The sequence below is a fragment of the Ixodes scapularis genome, unplaced genomic scaffold, assembly GCF_016920785.2.
Source record: "Ixodes scapularis isolate PalLabHiFi unplaced genomic scaffold, ASM1692078v2 PGA_scaffold9__187_contigs__length_104089568, whole genome shotgun sequence".
NCBI classification, from domain to species: Eukaryota; Metazoa; Arthropoda; class Arachnida; order Ixodida; family Ixodidae; genus Ixodes; species Ixodes scapularis.
The window spans coordinates 53,932,852-53,955,835 of NW_024609884.1; the positions used below are offsets into that span (position 1 = coordinate 53,932,852).

The following is a 22,984-nucleotide window of genomic DNA, read 5'->3' on the forward strand; positions in this document are numbered from 1 at the left end:
TTGTATATTATCAGAATTGTTGAGCTGTTTCACTTAGGAGACAAGTACCAGAACTCATATAGCACTAAGAATGAGCACACAAATATTATAGCGCAAAAAATTGTTTTTGTCAGCTATATGATAAGACTCTCACTAAGAAACTGGGCGGAAGTTTTCTTAAATGTGTTTGTTGTGCTTGATCCTACACATAAACAGAGTTGAGTTGTGAAACATTAACTATATGGAAACCGGCAAAGTGAAAACAAAAATTTGCACAACTAGCGTATCATCACAGGTGTCAATCACATGTTGAAGCCTGGACAGTGTTCTTTTAGCTGTTGCGCGCGCGAGAAGGAGCAGACGTATTCCTGCGAAGTTTGTGTCGTGGTGCAAGAGATCCGTTTTACCCACATACTTTTCTCAGAGATAAGTCTACTGAAGCTCAGAAATAAAATATTAGAAAAATATATTAGTTACTTTCGTGGGCAACCCATTTGAACTACTGTATCTTAAGTCCTGTTGAATTACATTTTCTCCTACTAGAAAGCTCGAGACCCGCTTAAGCATCTGAGCACTATTTTTAGTGGACACTAAGTCCATGAAAATACAGACATTGCACAGGCGAGCTCGTGGCACTTTATCATTGTAATGTAGTGACAAGTTTCACTGTTTTCGCTATGTTGAGCGGACTTCGTGTTTTCGGTTGTCAACCTTGTTATTTGTTTGTTATGGGGACGGGAAAGTAAAATCTACCAGTCGTGACCAAGACAGCGATGTGTTCGGCTCAAGTCATTACAATAGACCGATCTCACTTGGAGTTGCACGACGCCACCGCTCCCGCGGTGCATTCTGGCACATGTAGTTCTCCCCAGTTTTCCGCGTCAAGGCGCGTTGTACGCCCGGCGTTTGGGAATTTTCAGGTTAGCACGAGTCTTTAAGTCGGCCGTTTACTCACGGTTTTTAATGGGTGTCTTCACCCGTTCTGTGTGAAGGTGCTACAGTAACAGCACCAGACAAAAAGGCATCGGATTCTATGTCTTCCCGAAAGAAAGCAGCCCACGAAAAGAGTGTCTAAAAAAAGGTAAAGAGAGCGGTAGAAGAGCGACAGGAGAAAGAGTTTTTAGATTTGGTTCCTTATTTGATTCATAACTTATATTCACCCCATTGCACGACAACTAAAGATGGTAAGCTTACACAGCGCATGGGACGTAGTAGGGCGTGCTAAAGTGTTCCGTGCGTTGGAATCTCCCTGAGCACTCGCTCCGTAGCGGTATATTCGTTGGTCTATCTCAATCGGAACTTCCACACTGCCTTGCGGCGACCGTTTTTAGTACAATGTTTGCTTGATGCATTTTGGTGGTTACAACTGTTATTGATACGATATGTTTTGAGCACAACTGTGCTTCAAAAGATCAGTACAATCACTGAAGGAAGAGCAGCAATTGTCGGTATGTATAACTTGAAATAAAACGACTTTTTCCAAATCAGACTTAATTTTTTTTTTTTTTTGGTGAGCTATTATGCCACAACCTGATTTTGGCTGGCGTTACTGATCCATTCTGTATTAACACCAATCGACACAGCGGAAAAAAACCTTTTATGTCGGACAGCTCTTACCGTTCGGAGCTTGAGCAAACCAAATAAAATTTAATAGAAACTATACCAAAAGCTCATCTCTACCCGAAGTTCTCAGGCATCTCGCATGGTTACGTTTCATTTTGACAAATGCGAGTTGTTACGGCTCTTCAGGCAGGTTCTTTCTGTGGATCGTTTCTTTGTGTGCAGGCTTCACCCCACAGTTCATATGTACCCTGTCGCAAAGGCTGTTAACCAGAATAAAACAAGTTTTAGAAAACTATCGCTCTCCGAGAATGTCTATTGAGCTCGTCTTACTTCATTGTCGAATAAAAGTTATGCCCAAGCCTGCTACATAGCTCAGTTTTCCACCGACACATTTGACGCTGTTCCGCGGTGCTACACCGAGCCGATGGTCCCTCGAATTTTGTGCTCTTTCACGTTGAGGTAGATATTCTCTTTTTGCTTCCAAGTTTATTGAGACGTAGGAGCACCCGGAGTGCTCGAGGGAGTAGCGGCCTCGTGGTTTTTGCCGCTGTTGCAGTAAGACCACCGCGTGAACGGAGTGGGTTCACGCGCGTTCACGAAGGCGAAGAAGCGGACGACGACGAAGCAGACGACAAAGCGATTCTAAAGCAATAAAACGACTGAAAGTGTTTTTTTTTTTTTTTTTTTTGCGCTTGATGGCAAACTAAGGCATCAGAAACAACACAATCTTATAAAGTACTGATATGCAGGAGAATCCAAGCTAACACCAGGACTTCCCAAACTATGATGTACGCCCACGTGAGCCCTATTTAGCCGGGAAGCCGGAAAGCGATGACTACAGGTAGCATGGCGGCGGCAATACTTCTGGAATGCGCGCGCCTGCGCAGTTCGCTTGGTGGCATCGGTCTATGGACGACGAGAAACTAAGCCTAAACGCGACGTCAGTTAGAGAACAAAGAAAGACCCACGGCGGGCAGAAGCGGTCACAGCGGCAGTATGACAACCAACGGCATCGGAGAATTCCAGCTCGGAACAGGGGAGCGCATGGGAGGAGCATGTCGAGAGGTTGGAGATGTACTGCGTGTGTCACAAGCTGGCTAGCGAAGAACATAAGCGCGCGGTTTTACTCAGTTGCTGCGGCACCGAAACGTACTCGCTCATAGTTATGCTGCTAAAGCCTAGTCGTTCGACGACAGTGAACTATGCAGACATTGTGGCAGCAGTGAAGTCGCACATGCACCGGCGGCCTTCCGAGCTCTACGCAAGATTCAAGTTTTACAAGCAAAGTCAAGCGGCGGGGGAAAGCATCGCTGACTACGTGACAACTCTCCGCAAGCTAGCGGGGACTGTGAGTTCGGGGACAAACAGTTGCCGCTCGATGTCATGCTCCGTGATCGTTTTGTGTCTGGAATTCGCAGCGAGGCGATACAACAGAGGCTGCTCGCCGAGCACAAGCTGACGTTCGACGCGGCGTATGATTTGGCGCTCACGGTGGAAGCCGCAGCCAGGCAGCTGAAGGACATCTACGAAGATCGAAAGACGGTCGCGGACGGCGACGCCAGCGTGCATGCAACCGCAGAGAAGAGCTGGCCTCACGAAAAGAAGGAGAGTTGCTACCGTTGTAATGGTAAGCATCTTCCAACTTCATGCAAGTTCAAGACATCGACATGTTATAAGTGTCAGAAGCTAGGGCACATCGCGGCAGCATGTCGTTCGAAAAAACAGGCGGTGCAGCCAGCGACGGGAAGCAAGCGTGGAAACGCAAAACAGGTGCACGAAGTGGATGAGTTATTCTCCATCTGCGAGCTAACCGAGGCACCAAAGACGTACATGGTCGAGGTTTCCATTGCAAATGAGCAAGTCACCATGGAAGTGGAGTCTGGGGCATCCTGTTCGATAGTCAGCGAAGACACGTTCAGGAAAATTGAAGCAAGCTCAAGAAAAAAGATCGCTATCGTGGAATCGAGCACCAAACTGGTCACATGGTCCAGTGAAACGCTGCCGACCCTCGATAAAGCGATGGTGGACGTCATATTCAGAGATCACGTTGCAACATTGTCGTTGCTAGTGGTCGGAAGGCAAGGCAACAGTTTGCTGGGCAGGAACTGGTTTCCAGCGCTGGGGATTGGAGTGCAAGGCATCCAAAAGCTGAGCAGCTCCGAAGAGGATCTAACGGAAGCTTTTCAGGAGATTTTCGGCAGCGACTTGCCAGGATTCACAAAAGCACCCCTTTACATTGAACTGAAAGACACCGCCGAGCCGAAGTTCCTCAAGTGTCGTCCGGTGCCATTTGCCCTTCGTGAAGACGTCAACAACGAGCTGGACCGCCTCCAGAAGCAAGGCATCTTGGAGCCTACCCAGTATGCCAGCTGGGCGACGCCACTGGTAAGAAAAAAAGACGGGTCCCTGAGACTGTGTGGGGATTATCGAAGTACGGTGAACAAGGCAGTGAAAAGCAATGTTTACCCTCTACCGACCACCACCAAAGTGTTTGCGGCAATAGGCACCAGCTGCATCTTCACGAAACTTGACCTCGCGCAGGCCTACCAGCAGCTGACGCTGGACGATGAGTCTGCAGAGCTCCTCACGATCAACACCTAAAGGGGTGTCCAAACAGGACACTACAAAAGGCACGACTCCGACAAATCGTGAAAATGGAAGCGGACGCGCCCGCTTCGCGCCCGCTTCAAGCCCGCTTCAATTTTCACGATTTGTCGGAGTCGTGCGTTTTGTAGTATCCTGTTTGGACACCCCTTTAAAAGGAGTGCACAGAGTCCGACGACTGCTTTTCGGTGTTTCCGCAGCACCGGGACTGTTTCAGCGGTCGTCGACAGTCTGATCTCTGGAATCCCTGGTGTTGTAGCGTACCTGCATGATATCATCCTCTCGGGAAAAACGAAACAAGATCACAACGAGCGTGTGGAGGCTGTGTTGCGACGGTTACAAGACGCCAGGCTGAGGGTCAACAAGGACAAGTGCCAGTTTGGCGAGACAAGCATGAGTACCTTGGACACAAGATCGATGCTTCGGGGATTCACCCAAGTGCCAGCAAGGTTGCAGCAATCCACAGCGCTCCAGCTCCAACTAACAGAAAAGAACTACAGGCCTTCTTGGGCATGGTGAACTTCTACAGTCGATTCCTGGAAGGGAAGGCAGAGGTTGCAGAGATTTTGCATCGCCTGCTAGACAACGAGCGTAAGTGGACCTGGACAAGGGAGCACCAGAACGCTTTTGAGAGCCTCAAGAAACTGCTGACTTCTGAGTCGCTTCTGGTGAAGTACAACACCAGCCGTCCTCTGGTGCTATGCTGCGACGCTTCACCAGTGGGGGTTGGAGCAGTGTTGGCACACCAAGACGACAGCGGGAATGAGCTTCCTATCGCATATGCCTCACGTACCCTTGGCAAGAGCGAGCGGAATTATGCACAAAGTGACCGAGAAGGTCTTGCTGCTGTCTACGGGGTTAGACACTTTCACCAGTATCTGGCAGGAAGAAGTTTTACGATCATAACAGATCATAAGCCGCTACTGGGATTGTTCGGCACAGACAAGCGCATGCCTGAGGTCCTTTCACCTTGAATGCTACGGTGGACACTCCTGTTGAGTGCCTACAACTACGAGATCAAGTACTGGAAGGGTCAAGACAACTCTAACGCGGATGGTCTAAGCCGGCTGCCACTGCCTTGAGATGTTGACGAACCAGCACCACCCGGTGACATCCTAATGTTTGAAGCCGTCCAGTACCCCCCACTTCTGGCTACTGACATTGCGGGCTTGACCAGAAAGGACACAGAGCTCTCAAGGGTGAAGCAGTGGGTGCTCAGCGGATGGCCCGATGGCAGTTCTGGTGGAGACTTCGCACCATTCGAAGTGAGGCAAACAGAATTGTCAGTGCATCGAGACTGTTTGTTATGGGGTAACCGTGTGGTGATCCCCAAGGCGGCAAGGAGCCAAGTCCTACAGCTCTTGCACGCAAATCATCCTGGAATGACGGCGATGAAGGCAATGGCTCGTAGCCTAATCTGGTGGCCGAAACTCGATGAAGAGATAGAGGAGTTTGTGCGCTACTGCGACAAGTGCCAAACCAACCGTCAGAGCGACCCCAAGGCACCAGTACACTTCTGGATTAAACCAGAGCAGCCCTGGAGCAGGTTGCACGTCGACTTCGCAGGCCCAGTCAAGGGCGAGGTATTCTTGGTGATCGTTGATGCATATTCCAACTGGGTGGAAGTAGAGATCATGCCATCGATGACTTCTACTGCCGTAATCAGGAGCCTGCGCAAGTGTTTTGCAACACATGGGTTGCCGGACGTCATGGTGTCTGATAATGGAACTGCATTCACCAGCCAAGAGATGCAAGACTTCCTCAGGCTCAACGCTGTCCACTTTGTGTACACAGCTCCATACCACCCTGCAAGCAATGGCAGGGCAGAGCAGATGGTGAGGGAGATGAAGGCGACACTCAAGAAGCAGTCGGAAAGAGATACCCAGTGCAGAATCTCGCGATTTCTGTTCAAACAACACACCACCCCCCACTCAGTGACCGGCAAGACACCAGCTGAGCTCATGATGGGACGGAAGTTGGGTTTCTCACTGGACAGGCTTCATCCGGATCGGATTAGAGAACCGGAGAGACCAGACCTAAAGGGGAAGAGGTTCCAACTAGGGGATGCCATCTACATGAGAAGTTTCACCCCTGGCCCGCGATGAAAAGCAGCAAAGGTGGTTGCCATAATGGGCCCAGTCTCGTACAGAGTGCAGCAGGAGAACGGCGAGATTCATCGACGCCACCGTGACCCGCTACGCAAGGCTTGGCTGGACGTGAGCATCAACCCAACGAGCCCGGACAATGCTGTTCAACTGCCACCCATCACCTGTCGTCAAGAGCCAACGGAACAAGTGCCTTCACCAAATGCAGAGGTCCATGACCAGCCGACAAGTCCTCCTCCTCGAAGATCATCAAGACTGAGTCGACCAGTCTCCCGATTGAGACCTTATGTGTATTAACTAACGAGACTGTGCATCTTACTAAGAGGGTAGGGATGTAATGTAGTGATACGTTTCACTGTTTTCGCTATGTTTAGCGGACTTTGTGTTTTCAATTGTCAACCTCGTTATCTGTTTGTTATCGGAAGGGGAAAGTAAAATCTACCTGTCGTAACCAAGACAGCGATGTGTTCGGCTCAAGTCATTACAATCATTATCGTTTATCAGTTCTGTGGCGTGGTGGATCTGTATACAAGGAAGGTGGTTAAATGAAAATCATTGAAGTGAGTTAAAGACGTGTTTCTCCCCGTTTATTTTTCTACCAATGTAATAATCCTTTCCTTCTTCTGCTCCACTTTCAGGTTAAAGTCGTCATAAACTACAGTCCACCATCTGCAGCGATAATTACGCCATATTACGGCTTAAACAAACCACCCATATCTGTCTCGAGAAGTCACGAAGCCGCATTTTCGTCTTGCATTTTTTTCAGTACTTATGAATGGTGGAATAATCTTAAAAAGTAATATTACCGTGTGCGTTAAACATCTTTTCTGTTTTAATAAACCCCTTTCGAAATACTGCACACTGTTAGCGGCTGTGGAATCCCTGCACAATGGCAGACTAAAACCGCAACATCTTCGGCACACTTTATGCGTTTGGTTGGATTATAAAAACAAAAAGACCCACAGAAAAAAGTGATGATCGCAGTGACGTTACACTTTCGACGCTGTTTGGCTTGTCGGCTCCTAGTGTTCGCCACACTACGCCGTTAGCTATGTTATAGAATGACTTGCACCATCCTTGATGCAGTTCTTCCGCCATTGTGCAGTGGTTTCGGCACGTGACTTTGGACTTTCTAACGTCGTCCATACAATGGTTTGTCCATACTCGAAGTCGTTTTTTTCGCCGTCCCTCGAAGCCCTCGATCGTCTTCTGCGCAGTAAAATACTGGGCGCGTTTTTGTCCGCTAAAACTCGTTCGTGCAAATACACGGCACGATTACCTTACTTCCATATTGTGCCGCGGCGTCCGTAGGTTTATACAACCCCGCACGGCAACATGATTGTATAAGCTTAGCTAAATACACCAGAAAGTATTGAGCTAGCTTTGGCATATCGGGGGGGGGAGTTAGACCCCCCCCCCCCTGCCTACACCACTGAGATACAGGATATGGTGACTAAGTAAAATGATTGACATGGCAACTCTAAGGCAATTTTTCATACAAACAATAATTTTATTGTTTCTGTATTTTACAATACGTATATACACAAATAAAATAGTCTATATCTTGCTTTGGTCATGCGTACGCGCTTCAAAATAGACTTAAATAGATAATTAAAATAATATACTCAGTCGCATCATTTACAATCTAGCTTTGTACAGTTTTGAATTAATGTGGTGTTGATTGTAATGTCACTGTAGCATCTTGCATGCAAGCGTTCTGTACCACTGTTCAAACAATATTTTTAAATTACGTTGATTTCTGTTCAAATTTCGTCTAAAACCGAACGCTTGTTATCAGAGGCCCAACATGTAGAAGCAACACAGCCGCACTCGTAGGCAACATGTTTTTGTACTTCCCATTAAACAACACTGTCCGCATGCTCATTTAGCATTTAGGTTAGAAAGGCAAGCGGAGCGGTTAATTATCTGGGTAGTGCTAATCTACATCTTGCTTTATTCAAAGGCTTTCAATATTCACCAACAATGAGTTTTGCAAATCAATGCTGCATAAATACCGAAAGTTTCAGAGCGAGAAAAAGGTTATCAAAAAGCAAATCAGGTTACCTGACATGCTACTGAAATTCTCTGGGTAAACGTTGGAGACAAATTATATGCAGCAGAAATAATGTTGGGAAAACGCTGGAGACAAATTGCATGCTCCAAAAATTGTTTACTCGAAGACTGCATCTAAAGTTGCACCAAAAAGGTTTCCTTGACTTTGTGCCCTTAGCTAGGGTACTCTCATAGCCTCCTTTAGAGGAAGTTATGACACTGTTTATCGAAATGCCCCAATAATTATTTTAAAAAAACACGCAAAGTAAAAACATGCGCACCCCGCTTCAATAAAAAAAAAATTATCCAAGAATTATCAACCTTTTCTTTTTTTTTTTGAAACTCAGGACGAAAGAAGAATGGAGCGATTGGTTTCCAGCAAGCAACCATGAGCCAACCATAAACATGACCTTGAGTACGCTCATGGCCTTTTTTGCTCCTCGCCTTGTGCTGAACGATGCGTCTTTGAATGTACATTTTATATAGAGTTCTGGTACTGACAATTTGACATAACTTGGCGAGTCACACTGGTTGTTTGGGGCGTGATAGCGTAGCCTACACTACATTAACGGGGCGCTTCTGGCTCCAGTGTGGCGCGCGAAAGTTCGTCGTGTGCAAGCTTTGTATAAAAGCGGCATGCACGTGTCGATAACTGAAGAAATCAAAAAAACCTTTCCAGTGCACTTTAGGCATCTATTTCTATACAAATATCTGCACAACAACTTGGGAAGCAATGTTTATCCCTTATTATTGTATTGTGGTGCAAATTCGACAAGGAACGCAAATAGCGTTTGTGCAGCAGCATGGCATCTTACAATTTCCTGCTCCTCTCCTTGCAGGACAGGAAGAGCATGCAACTTTTCAGAAAACTACTTTCTTCCATTATCAGATGACAACGGTCATTGAGTAGAGTTTTAGAGTTCTTAATCTTACTCAAGCAAGCTGAATTTCCAGATGTCAAAATCTGGCCTGGGAATGTAACTTTGGACTAACGGGTACTTTACTTTGTTTCACTTTCAATGAATAGCAAGGAATTCAGCACAATTTCTATCAATAGCTTTGTTTGGTGACTGTTTCCCTACCTGTTTACTTGCATCTTGATACAAATATGGACTACATAGCAAGTGCAAGTAGCTAAAGTTCAGTTTGAAGTTCGTTCGGTCTTCCTTTCTTATTCGTTGTGTTGCATGACTAGTATGTTAGGCGCTCATTGCTTGCTGAATAATCTTCAGTTTTAATGATCTGTACTTTATATACCTCACAGTCATGTATCTACAAACAGGCACTCAGTGATATATTACATATGATAAAGCCCCGGATGCCTTCACAAGGGAGAAAAAACAATTGGTGCAACACGCACATTTCACTTTGTACATGTGATCATTTGCAGCTATGTGCACAAAATTCGATAAGAAGTTCACACTTGCGAATTACTGAGCATATCTTGCATCTGAATTGGCGATTCTTTCACTGCTTCTCCGATAAACCGACATTTCCTGATGCTCCTACATCTCTCTTTGGTAAAGAATACCGGGTACCCATGTCATCTAAAAAACATTTCAGTACACAAAGTCAGAAGCTGCATAGGACCATTCAATCAAAAACAGATGCCTTGTATACTGTTAACATGGCAAGAACATTATTTTGAAATAGTGAAGTGAGCCTTATTATTAGTACAATTTCAATTATGCCTCGAAAATTTTCAACTAAACAGCGAAAGTTTATCTAAAAATCACACATCAAAACGGAGAATTTCGCTAAACACATTTGTTTCTTCATAAGGGACTGTTTCTGACCATAAAACATGACACGTAGAACACGTCACGTTTACCGCAGCTCATTCGCTCTAACCTAAGAGAGAGAGAAAAAGAGAAAGATCGAAAAGTCGTCGCGAAATTTAGAGAAAGAAAAAAATGTGACGAAGGCAAAAGGGATTTTGCTGTCTGCAACCATGACGTCTAAGAGCGCTTTTAAAAAAAATAAAAATTCACCATTTTTCAAATACTATTTTTATGAATTTTTTTGCATATAGAGCTATTATTATATAAGGAGCTTTGTCAAGTTGCTTAGCGAGTAATTTGGTTTAACGAAAGAAAAAAACGTTTTGCAAACGGTAGGCGAGTTTAACCACAGACAATCATATCTGGTTCATATATGTGGTTCTTAGGTCTAGACAAGTAGCAACATAATATAGTGATAGCCTGCATGGCCGACTTATAAGCGAAGGTGGCAGAGGGTAGGATTTCGTTGCAGATCGAGGGTTTAGAGTTAACATACTGTATTAAATTAAGGTCCAAAAGGGTGTGGTCGAAGCACTCGATAAGGCCATTCGTTTGGGGGAAGCACAAGGAGCTCATGCAATGGTCCACATGCAGGTGTATAATAGAGCTTCCGAGTTTCTGAGACATGGCTCATTTTTGGCTAGAGGGGAGGCGAGTTGTCACAGATAAATCACTGCAACAAGCTCATTCTGTAAAGCAAATATCAAATTAATTAATAATAACTCGGAATTTGTATATTAGAGGAGACATACAAATATTTTTTTAGCAAACTTCTGCGTTTATTCTAATATATCTTTAGGAATTGCTTACCAAAATGTTTAGATAGATAGAATGGGCACCAAGTACTGTAGAATAAAGCTACATTGTTAAGCAAGTAAAATATTTCTTAAAATAAAGAGTTCAGAATTCATGCAATGGGTCTGAGCAGCTCGATTGCATTATGTAATGAACCAAAGTTGAGACAATGGTAAAAATGACCACAAGTGAGGCAAAACCTGCACCATAGGAGTTTTTCGCTAGAAGGGAAGAATTTACTTAAATACTTAAATGGAACAAGCATAGTTTGATAAGCGGTGTAACTTGATGTTGAGCAGTTGTCGGACGGTGGAGCAATATTGCTATCTTTCAATTAAGAGAGTAGCTCTCAGCATTTTATGTTACAACAGAAAATGTACTGGCACCGATGCAGTCTTGCGATAGCCATACAGGCAGTTTCATGCCATGCCTTATGATGATCCTCATTCGTTGGTCACAGCTAAACATAAGGCGCTTGCACCCTCAGCAATTCTTCCGGGCGTCCGGTTCGTGTCACTCCAAAGTGCACTTCTCTATGCACATACATACAGTGTTGTCAACGGTGAATTTGTCTCAGCAGTTCAGCATAGGAAGATCAATCACACCTTCATAGCTTTCTACGACACTTGATGCGCGGCAGTGTTAGGCGTTGCACACTGAACGCTGCTTGGACGCCGATGTCTCGTTGTGCGACTGTAGTTGTAGCATGACACTTTGACACTTTAGACATTCTCAGATATAAAAGCAGTTCTCGTAGTTGTTGTACGATGGCTTCAGCGTGGGTGAGTGGATAGCTGCGGGACTGAGCTCGTTGCGTGAGGCGTTCAGCCGGAAGTTGAGGTGGCCAGACAAGTCTGTTTGGCACGTCCATGGGAGCTGTAATGTCAGAATCAGAAGAACCATGACACAAGGGTCAACCCGTTATAGTGAATTGTTTCTGCTGTGAACCTTGTAGGCATACGCCTCGACGATCTATACACCTCGACGATACTTTTAGCATTGTAGAAACCATAAGCCAACATTACTCCAGTCTTACAGAAAAGGTATGAAAATAGCTTTAAGTATAAAATAGGAAATTGAATTTGGGACTCAAGTGCATCTGTTACATTTAATTAATACTTGGAGTTTTTTTTTTACTCTTTCTTGGCAAAACAGCTGAGCTCGACTCTCCTCCTCCTCCTCCTCCTCCTCCTCCTCCTCCTCCTCCTCCTCCTCCTCCTCCCTTTCCCCTGAAGCTAACCACATGATCCTTACTTTATGAACAAAAGTTTATGGGAATAGCGGTTTTTCCATAATGAGCTTACTTGACGCTTTTGATGTGTCCCTTCCTGATTTCTCCTCAGGTGGAAAGCAAAATGTTCCGGGGATGGCCAGTTCTGCTGGATCCTCAGGGGGAGTTCATGAGAGTGAAGCGCTCGTTCGTCTGTGTGCGAAATAAGTCAATTTGACAAATTATAAATGAAATAAGGCTTTCGCACTAATTTAAAGATTTCAGGCAATAATAACATTCTGCACTTCCGTTTTCTTGCTTCTTTTAGGAATGTAATGTGAACTGGGTAGCCAATTATGACTTGCATATTCATTGAATTTTGACTAAGCCAATCAAAGAGACCAGTAAGATGCTTACAATTTTTTACTGGGCACATTTCGTAGAGGGAGAACTTTGATGCCCTTTCGCTGGAGTTGTAGCAATGGAGGACCAACTGGACAACTTCCTCCGCCGTTGTCCGCTCGGATACCAGAAGGCTTTTGTACAAGGACTGCAACACAAACAAAACGGAAATCCTTTCAAACTTCATTGAAACAAGCAGTATTAGGCTGAGAGCAAACCAGATGTGCAATGAAGACAAGCAACTTCCTTTACACCCGGCTTAGTACATACTACATAGATACATACACTGCATGTGTGAAAAAGACATGTCCAGTATTGAGTAACTGAAATTTATTGAGAAATGTACGCTGTCGGAAAAAATATAAAAATGATCAACGCTTACAAATTCTGAGGAACATTTCTTGATTGTAACATCGTATATTTGATTTGAGTCACCCCTACTCTCATCGCGCTTTGAAACCGAATCCACATTAAATATCGTCGCAAATCAACCGAACCCTAGTTTAAGTCTTTGCTTGAAGCAATTTATTTTCCCCCGATGTCATCCGATATGTCATCCCTGGATGGGACAGTCTACCCAAAATTATTTTATATGTGCGGTTTCGATTTTCTTAAAGTGGATTGAAATACCTGTCTCAATTTTTGTGGTCTTTTTTTTTTCATTTATTCACATATGAGCTCAATTTTTGATAATAATACAATTCCTTTCGTAAACATTTGTTTTCAGTAGTAATGGAATCCCAGTTTGCATTTCTAATTAAATTTTCTGAATTAAAACAAAATCTCAATACTGAAATGTTTATGTTAGGAGGATGTCCCGAGTTATTTACCAATATTTTTATTTAGAATTCTCTCAAGGTGACTGGACAGGGTTTTTCTTTCTAAACTTAAGATTTGTTAAAAAAACAAAAACCGCGAAAAGTTAGCACCAATGCTGTTTGTGCAGGTGGGTTATACATCCAGGGGTACATATTAGAAGTGGCTAAAAGTCACAATAAGTAGAATTTTTAACTAACTTTAATTAGTAAAAATAGACATATGGTTCCAACTAGAAACTTGCTAGGCGTCATCAAAAACCACTAAATCAGTAATGTTTAGAAGGACTGAGTGCCTGGGAAGCGCAATATTGTGCCAAAAACACACTCGTGCAACAGGCACAAGGCTATTGTAAGATACGGAAAAACCGCGCAGGCCAGTTATTGCGCTGGTAGCCTTGCTCCGAATGCACGAGTGGCAACTAGCGCTCAACCTTGCTTCCCACCTGCTCCAAGTCTGTCAAATATTGACTGATTTAGTGGTTTTCGAACACGCTCAAAACGTTTCTAATTAAAACCACATCTTTATTTTTAATAGTGAAAACGTTAATTAACATATTTAGTTAATTAGCCGACCGATCGTTACGATTACACCCCTTTACTATGTCCCCCTGGACGTATAACTCACCTGTACAAACCGGATAAGTCTACCTTTAACGGCTTTTTTTTTATATATTACTTACGTTATCGATTGAAGCAGGAAAGAGGTTAACAGTCGAGCGATATTGAAGGCTACAAAGGACGACTAAAATGTCAATATATCAAAATTTTAGGCATCGATCACGATATATGTACTGCATACCTCTTTAATTTAATCAATATGTCTTACTATCAAATATTAGTGTACGGAGGTTGCGGAAAAGTCGTGCCTAAAGAAAAGGGAAAGGTAAAATTTAAGGAGGTGTTCCAATTTTAAAATTCCTCGTACGTGGTACTCAATTCCAAGTATTAAATTCAAACTCTATAAAAAATAATCTTATAGAAATGATATTGTTTTCCTGGTTTAATTTAAAAGGAATGTATTTAAAGCTGACAATTTTATCATCACGCTTGAACTACAGGTGTGAAACGATGCATCCCACAGAAATTCATAGTACATTCTTATCTGTGAAAAATCCTCGTACATTGAAGTTTCAGTTACGCGGTCTTCATTTTTAAACCAATGCTGAAGGAGCATCTACCTTCTCTATGTAAATTGTAACAAAGAGTTGTGATTCTTCAAATGCATGAGCGTATGTATTATTGAGATATTATTATTTTATTCAATATTCTCACTTACCCCGGCCATGAGGCAGCTGTCGTAAACTTTAACCAAGCCCCCTCGCCTCATTTGCAGCAGAAACCTGTAAAATAAAATAAAACACATTGCACACTTAGATGCATACGAAATTTGCGAAAGTTGTAATAATACCATTAGCAATATAGACGTGTTCACACTTTCTCACCACTCTAGTAAAATTTAAAAAAAAAATCAACGAGATTTTTAGTTTTTTACAATAATCTGTTTTTTGTTTGTTTTTTGTGGATAAGACGGCGATAAAAGTTCAGGTTAAACATATCCGCTTTATTCAGCGAAGTAGGCAGGTAAACCGAAAGCGGGAAGCGTGCACTTTTAGCGGGAAGTTTTCCCGACGCGCTCCGCTTTGTCGCGTTTTATTTATTTATTTATTTATTTATTTATTTTTTGACAGGGGGCATTCGGGTTGGGCCTTATGGTAAATGCCGCTCGCAGATCTCAAGCGCTCTAAAAGCGCTCCATTTGGGGCGCGCATATTCCACTCGCGGATCTGGCTCGAGTTGGTCATCTTCCGCTCGTTGATCTCTTGCAGCGTCCGCCCTGCGGAGCGCCCCAAATCGTGCCACAACCGCTCCGTGGAATCTGGTGGAAACCCACAGATCTCGGCAGAAGTTGACAGAGTAAACTTCTTAGTGAGCGCGTTGGTAATGATGTAGGTTTAGAAAGAGTTATATACGTAAAAACAGGGGATGGGGTCCCCTGTTTTCACGTATATAACTCTTTCTAAACTTGACAGAGTACCTTACTTCATTTCCTTTTACTCAGCGGTGCGCATGCGCGGCGAGGTTGGCGAGGTTGCTGCAGTCGCGGGACCGGCCGAGCCGTCGAGTTGGTCTGTTCGGATCCGTTGGTTGTTTATGCGAGATTAGGACAGCTGGAACGCTTCTACTTCGCGTAGGTCAGGGGTACAAAACCGGGACTAGAGCGTGGTAAATCGTAAGCACTGAGCATGAGGGGAAGACCGAGAAAAAGAACGACAGAAAGTCCGGAGGCAGACGCAAAGTTAGGCCTGTTAATTGCTCAGCCACCGGATTGTTTACGTTTTTACACTACATGCCGCCGGCGTTTTCTCGTGCAATAAAGCAAGAAGAGATTAGGCAACGACCGTGCAAGTGATGGTTTGTTACCTCTTTGTGTTTATTAAAATCTTACCAGCAATCTGAACTCTACAAATGGCGATCGCTGTGCGTAATTATCACCCATTCTTTTTTTTCTTCCCTTTTTTTTATTTTTTACTGTTTGCAGGTTGCAATGTTTTATTGTTTTCTCGTTGCCCATTCCGGATATGCCTCCCAGCTGGGTGGGGACGAGTAAGCAAAAGAATGTCTACATTTATTTGGGTCTATCACTTTCGGCCTTTATTATATTTTATGCTGCAGATGATGCGAACATTATTCGGTTCCATTCGTGTGTTTGTTTCTAGTGTCGGAGCTTTCTCTTTTCAGGATTACATTTCACCGTGTTTTTAACCTTAGTTATGTATCACCTTCACCCTTGCCCGGCTCCCCATTGCTATTTCGTTTAAAATCTCAATGTGTATATGCACATGGATAAGTGTGAAGCTAATGAGCAAGAAGATTTCTGTCCTCTTCCGCTTTTACTTCCTCCCAACAGAGCGGTTCATCCCGAACAAGTTGCCACCCCCCGCGGTTCGGTCGACTCAAGCTTAGAATCGTCACCCGCGTGGGTTCAGGCAGCGCAGGGGAGGGAAGACACTCACTTGGACTCGCCCTTGGGGTGGCAGGACTGGAGCTCGACGGGGCGGGCCTCGTCGTCGAGCACCATGATAGTCCGGATGGGGATGCCCGTCTTGCGCATCCACACCTCCATGGTCAGGTAGAAGAGGTTCGGGTCCCTGTGCTTCATCTTGAACTTGTTCAGCAGCATCCGCACCACGTCCGTGCTCGACGTGCCCGGGTCGATGGACAGTGTCTTGTACTCCATGTCCGCGCAAAGCACGCGGGCATACACCTTCACCATTGTCTGCACAAAAAGAAAACGCGAACGTGAGAAAACGGTAAAAATAACAGGACAAGCAGGCGAGCTGTCAACATCTTGAAAACCCGAGTCTTGAAAACAACAAACTTAGACAACGCGCGCGCGCGCGCACACGCACACACACACACGCACGCACACACACTCACACATACTCCCTCACACACGCACGCACACACGCGCACACACGCGCGCCTCAGCTTGGTTTTTTTAAGCGGTTGAAAGTATATGAACTTGTTTTTTTGGTAGAGGCACTGAAAACAATCTTCAAAAATATTCGATGCATGTGGGTTTCTCAAATTTGACACGAACAAAAAGCGCAAGGCGTCTCTTTCGGATGTCTGTCGCACGCGCTCGTTGCCTTCCGTCGTGCATTGGCTGCGCGTGAACACGCGAAGCTCATGAGACGTCGAAGCATGATCTAAGGTAGGAAGTTCGCGCTGGAGGCATGACAGCTGAAAGACCTCCCTGCCGTTCTCGCCCAATTGTTTTTGTTTTTATTCATACTCGTAAACGAATAGTTTTGCACAAAATGAATCGCGCTAAAACTATCATACACGGCAAAAACTTAAATTCGATTAAAAGTTACTTTAATCATAATTATATTTCCCAGAAGGTGCTCTTTGTATGGAATAACATTTCTGAAATGTTTGCTTGCTTAATCTTTCTTCTTTTCTTTCTCGAAGAGTTTAATTTTTGTGAAATTAACTGATGCTCTTTTGGCGAGTTACTTCGACACCGCACGAGTGTCATGCGAACCGCTCCACATTGCTTCATATGGCGCTGTATCTATATTTACTACAAAACCCTTTCAGAAGTGTGCCCTCCATTGGAAGCTGTAGAATCCTTGCACAATGGAGGACACTAGGGTGCCTCAATGTCCTTCTGTTTAGGGTGATGCCACCCTTTGTAGTACCCGATGCCGACAGCACGCGCTCATGGGGAAAATACAAAGCAATTGACGAAAACAAAATGTTGGCATAGCACAGTCAGCGCCAGGAACTCGCGCAGCGACACGCTCTTTCACGCGCTTCTGAACAAAAAAGAAAAATAAACGTGTGGGACAAAATGGCCAAATGTCTCCACCCTAAGCAAAGCGCACATGAAGGCACCCTAGAGGACACAAGTGCGAGCTTCTTGTGGTCGATTGCGCCCCCGCTGCACGAGTCCTCGTGCAGTGGGAGCACAATTCGAAGCTACCCGCTTGAGCTACTTGCACGTTCCGTGGTTTCGGTTGTTCCACCTTTGTGCAGAAGATCAGATTTTTTTTTTTTCCAATCGGCACGTACATGTAGATGTAGTTAAACTATGTAGATTCTGGACTTTGGGTTCACGTAACACAAGAATAAACCTGCCGACGCTTTTGTCATCATCATCATCGTCGCGGCGAGGAAGGAGGCATTCTTCTCTTTCTCGCATAAGCGCATGCCATGGTGCATCCGGGAACAAAGCAGTGTGTTTGCCGTTTTTACATCGCGGTAGTCTGGACGCATGGGGGCAATCTTTCCAGAAAGAGCACTTTTACAGACGGGAACGAGCATCTCCTGGCGCGGCGCCGCGCGCCAGGCACCTATCGTCGTCATGATACACTAGCGCGCCGCCGCACACGGAGCAAGCTGTGCGATTCTGACACTTCTCCTTCTAGCCACCGTAGCTCAACTTCAGAAGTCCTCGTCCTGTTTAGACTGGCAAGCGAGGGTTCTCGCGCAGCTACAGCGTATTCGAGAGTTCAGCTCGAGGAAAGCACTTTAGCCCCCACAAAGATATAAAGGACACCCAGTGCGCCCATTGGTCCCGGAAAAGGTTCCATCGGCGTATGCGCGCGCGCCACGACAGTTGGTCCTTCTCGGCTCCCGGAGACTCCATCCCGAAGGCCAATATCAGCCATCAGGACACAGAGGGCGCACTCGCGGAGCCGTAAATAAACAAGGTGCTTCTCGTTCCACGCTCAGTTGAATTGCAGGGGGCCCGCTGGGCGACCGCGGCAAACGCCCCCGCGGGCTTCCCAGGCGGGGAGAAAAAGCGCCCCGATCACGGCACGGACGCCAGCCAAACGTAGCCGCATGTGCTGAGAGACGGCCAGCTGCCGAGTCGCGCAGTGCACGCCACCAGTTTCCGGGTGAAGCCGCAGGCCGTCAACCAGCGAAAGTGCCCGGGCGGCCGGCCGTGGCGAAATCGTGGACCGCGACGAGGGCGGCGCTGCAGGAGCCGGAGAAGCGACCGCCGGCGCACTCACGCGCGCGCGGAACTGTTCGCAGAATGTGCGTGCGCAATGCAGAGAAACGCACGTGTTGCATCCTGAACCTCTTTGTGCACCGGGCTATCCTCGAGGATCAGAGCGGCTCTATCGAGACGCATCACGTGCACAGCGGCGTGGGGCGGACACGTCCAAGAACGTCAGGGTCGCTCTCGAAGACGAGGGAGAGAGCGCCGAGCTCCGAATGATTGGGGGGATTAGTGGATAGGCGCCAAGGCCAGTTGCCTTTGGCTCTGCCCACGGGTTGCCTCCAATCGGAGTGAGCATCGTGTGCTCCTCGCGCAGTGTTTTGCGTCCCAACGCGTTCGAACAGCGAGTATACACTCCTTCCGATGAGAGCTCGACGCTCTGCCGTTTTCGCGCGCTCTGACCTTCTCTCCCTCCGTTTCTCACCGTATTAGGATTTCGCCTACAAGAGATACGCACACACAGAAAGTAAAACATCTTGTCAGATAGGTCTTCTGACCAGTTTTCAGGTTGATAGTTCAAACTCAGAAAATCGCTGTCGATACGGGCACGCCACTTTATGTCGTTTTCAGAAGACACGAAAACACGGTGCCACAAGCCGGCAAGCTGCTTGTCCTGGTGGAAAGGGATATTTTCATCGAAAACCCGCCTCACTTACTACGAATATACAACCATTAGCTGTACGCACCCCTGTCGCATACCCGATTATTGCCGACACTTCATCTGCCAGTGGCCGCAAAAGCAAACCAGCTTCACGCAGCGATTGGAGAGGGCCGATTCTTATTATCGGAGTAAAGAGCAAGAATATTCCACTAAAATAATGAAGAGAAAGGTAACAAAAACCTAGTTTTATAACTGGTAGAGTGCATTAGCACTCGATATGATTTAAGGGGTGGTTCTCATTTGAACCCGTTCGCATTTCTACCTTCTCGTTTTTACCTTCTCATTTCAACCCAGCGCAAAACAACTTTCGCATTTCTCTCTTTCTCATTTAAACCGTTCTCAAAACAAACTTTCGGGTTTTGACCCTTCTCAAAACGACTTTTCTCATTTTAACCTTTCTCATTTCAAATTTTCTCAAAACATACTTTCTGGTTTTCACCATTGTCAGAAAGATTTTTCTCATTTTAACCCCTCTCATTTCGAACCCAAATTAATCTAACATCATGATCTCGCAATCTTTCTGCGGTATTTATGGCGAAATCGGGGAAATTAATTGCCTTCGAGTCCTTGCCTGTGGCACCGGCGACCAAAAACGCGCCAGCGGCGCATCACGTGACCCCCTCCACCCGAATGCAAAGCACAATAAACTGGCGTTTTTATTTAACTGGGTCGCAAATGAGCTCTGTTAACTTCTTCGATCATTATATGGTACCATGAGCACGCTGCATACGCCAACAACATAAATTACGACTCTTTGAGATGTGTGTAAACAGAAGCGGCTTCACAGAACTTTTCAAAATATTGGCATTACCACAGTCCGTACAGCTGACAGAATATTAAAATATAAAATCAATGAAAGGGCAGATGTATAAATCAGTGTGGTGCTGCCCGCACGCGCGTCAAATTTCAATAAACTTCGTTTGGATTTTCGATTAACTGTTGCCACGGAGGCTTGTCAGCGTCGCTTTCCATATTCTGTTTACTGTTACTAGAGAGTTTTAGTAGATCGTTCCCATGACTCCGATAACGATACCCGATACTCCGCCACCGCCTCCCTTGCGCATGCATATAGTGTCGTTATCGGGGCTATCGGGGGTATCGGAACGATCTACTAAAACTCTAGTACCTTTTTTTGGAATTCTCAGTCTTCTCATTGCACCCGCACTCCTTGAAATTGTAATGCGTGTTCAAGTTTCAAACTGCATCACTATGCATACTTTTTTTTTCAGCGGTGTAATAACTTGTTATTACAGAGTTGTAAAATAAAGTGATGTATGATGCAGCCCGTGTCTCAGAGCAAACATACCTTGCTCAGGCTGGATAAATTCTTACAAAAATGTTGACTTTCTTTGAAACATAAATTATCTTTCTCTTCGTTGTTTCTGCTATCTTGTCTCAGAGCACAAAAGGGTGCCTGTCTCGATGGCTTCGTTTGCCACTCGAACCCGCTATTTGCCGCCTCAGCGAGCATTGTTTCGTTTGGTTCCCTATCCCGATTCGGATGTGGCGATACCGCATACAGTCTGGCAGACAAGCTGCCCGACCTCTTGGAGCTCGGGAAAACTTCTGCTGGTAAATTGGCGGTACACGCCTGAGAAGCGCAACCCGAAAAGCTTGCACCCGCCAGCCTTTGACCACGCGAACGCTCTTGCCGAAGATATGGGAAAACTTTTTTTCAGGGAAAATTACCACCCGAATTGGCCATTAAAAGCAATAGCACACGACTAGCACAATGATCCATCCGCTCCACACGACGACATCTTAACGACATACAGCGACAGAAGAGAAATGAAGTACTGAATCTGCGCTAGCACTTTTGAAACCACGTCACCATGTGACCATGTAGCTACGTCAACAGACTCGGGGTGGCACGCAGGCATATGGAAAATTGTTTCATGTGCTATGCAAGAGATGGGGCCGCTTCGCTTCATCTTCAACCTTCATCCTCAACTGTTTTTCCTTCTTTCTATACCTCACTACGGTGTTCAAATGACAACGGGTTCAGATGAGAAAGGGTCGAAACGCGAAAGGTTAAAACGCGAAGGGCGTTTTGCGAATGGGTTCAGACGAGAAGGGTTCAAATGAGAATGGGTTCAAATGAGACGGGTATAAATAAGAAAGGGTCGAAACGCGAAAGGTTAAAACGAGAAGGGCGTTTTGCGAATGGGTTCAAACGAGAAGGGTTCAAATAAGAATGGGTTGTTTCGAGATACACCCGATTTAAGACCTTGCAGCTCATAATCGATGCCTGGTCCCTTTGCAGTTCTTGGAAACAACGATAGTGATCGTGCGCATTCAAGCGTGAAAACCTCGCTCGACCTTCGCCCCTCGTAGGCAAGACAATGCCGTTTCATCTGGCAGGGTATGTTGACCTCTATAGCCTCTTCTACCCATCTACAAAAGGCTGTGATGAGAAAACTTTCCGATATATCCTAATAAAACAATCTACGTTGCTAGAACGACAATGGATGCATTTTGTTTGTCCCGCCTCTTACCAATATACCTGGCAAACATGGAGCTTCACCAAAAGACGATCGAACAGCCGAAAAAAAAAACAAAAAAAAAAAAAAAACAGGGAACGCACCCTTCGAGAGCCACTCAACCCTAGACCAGTCAGTAATGGCACCTCTGATGTTTACAAACAATCACAGTCCGAAAAGGGGTCGCATCGGTGTTGTGAAGCCGCAGCAATGAACTCTTCAGAACTGTCAATTAAAGGAAATATACTCATCTCGAGCAAATAATCATTAATAGCTAAATTAAAAAAGAAAAATCGCAAATAAACATGTGACAAGGAATGTGTTCGTCTTTACTTCAAGTGTACAAAAGCGTATTGTATACACCAACTCATCTCTGTGACGTCACGGCGCGGTGGTGGCGCGTCGGTCGCACTTCCGGTCTGAGGCTGTGGGCAGAAGTCGCCATGCCAGACGTGTATTCCTGCGTTGTTTTGAAAGGAACTAGACAAAAACCTGCCTTCTCGTCAAAACGCCGCGACTGGGGCCGTACCAAAAGTGTCGAGAAAGGTTTGAAGGTCAGTTTTCATGTGCTCAGTTCGTCCGAGAATCAGGGTATGTGCCGTAAAAAGGGAAAAGCAGACGCCTTCGGGCAACGATTGCTTGGGCGGGAAGCACTTTGGGTCGACTTCACGGATACTTGTGGTCATCAGATTTATTTGTGTTGTTGCAACATGAATGCCAGAAAGCCATAAAGTTGTGCGGACCACCTGCGGACTAGGTTCAGTACGTCTTCAAGTTCAAACGGCCGCCTGATCGTTCGAGCTGTCGTCTGCTCTCTCAAACGTCTCTGCTTGTCGTCTGCTCTCTTAGACTACGCCGGCCCGTATATGTTGGCCCGGTACTTGCGATAAGAAGTAAGTGCAGGCCTCAAAAGACTTACGTTTGAAGGTTGGTAAGCAGGCTCGATGTAAACAGTAAATACAAGATGTTGATCATTGTTACCAGTGACTATCACTGACTATCTACGCCTAATTGACTTG

General features: G+C 45.4%; 1 protein-coding gene across 3 annotated transcripts in view; it reads right to left on the bottom strand.

Annotated features, from left to right (window-relative positions):
* Positions 1 to 7,737: 7,737 nt before the first annotated feature.
* Positions 7,738 to 22,984, bottom strand: part of LOC8029073 — a 97,124-nt gene continuing 81,877 nt past the window's right edge. For all 3 annotated transcript variants that reach the window (XM_029995084.3, XM_029995085.3, XM_040205855.2), the window contains 5 exons: positions 16,324 to 16,586; positions 14,586 to 14,649; positions 12,507 to 12,639; positions 12,184 to 12,302; positions 7,738 to 11,755 (listed from right to left, as the gene is read on the bottom strand). In XM_029995084.3, the coding sequence (XP_029850944.1) occupies positions 11,612 to 11,755; positions 12,184 to 12,302; positions 12,507 to 12,639; positions 14,586 to 14,649; positions 16,324 to 16,586 (723 nt within the window). In that variant the 3' untranslated portion in view covers positions 7,738 to 11,611. The remainder of the gene's footprint in view (positions 11,756 to 12,183; positions 12,303 to 12,506; positions 12,640 to 14,585; positions 14,650 to 16,323; positions 16,587 to 22,984) is intronic.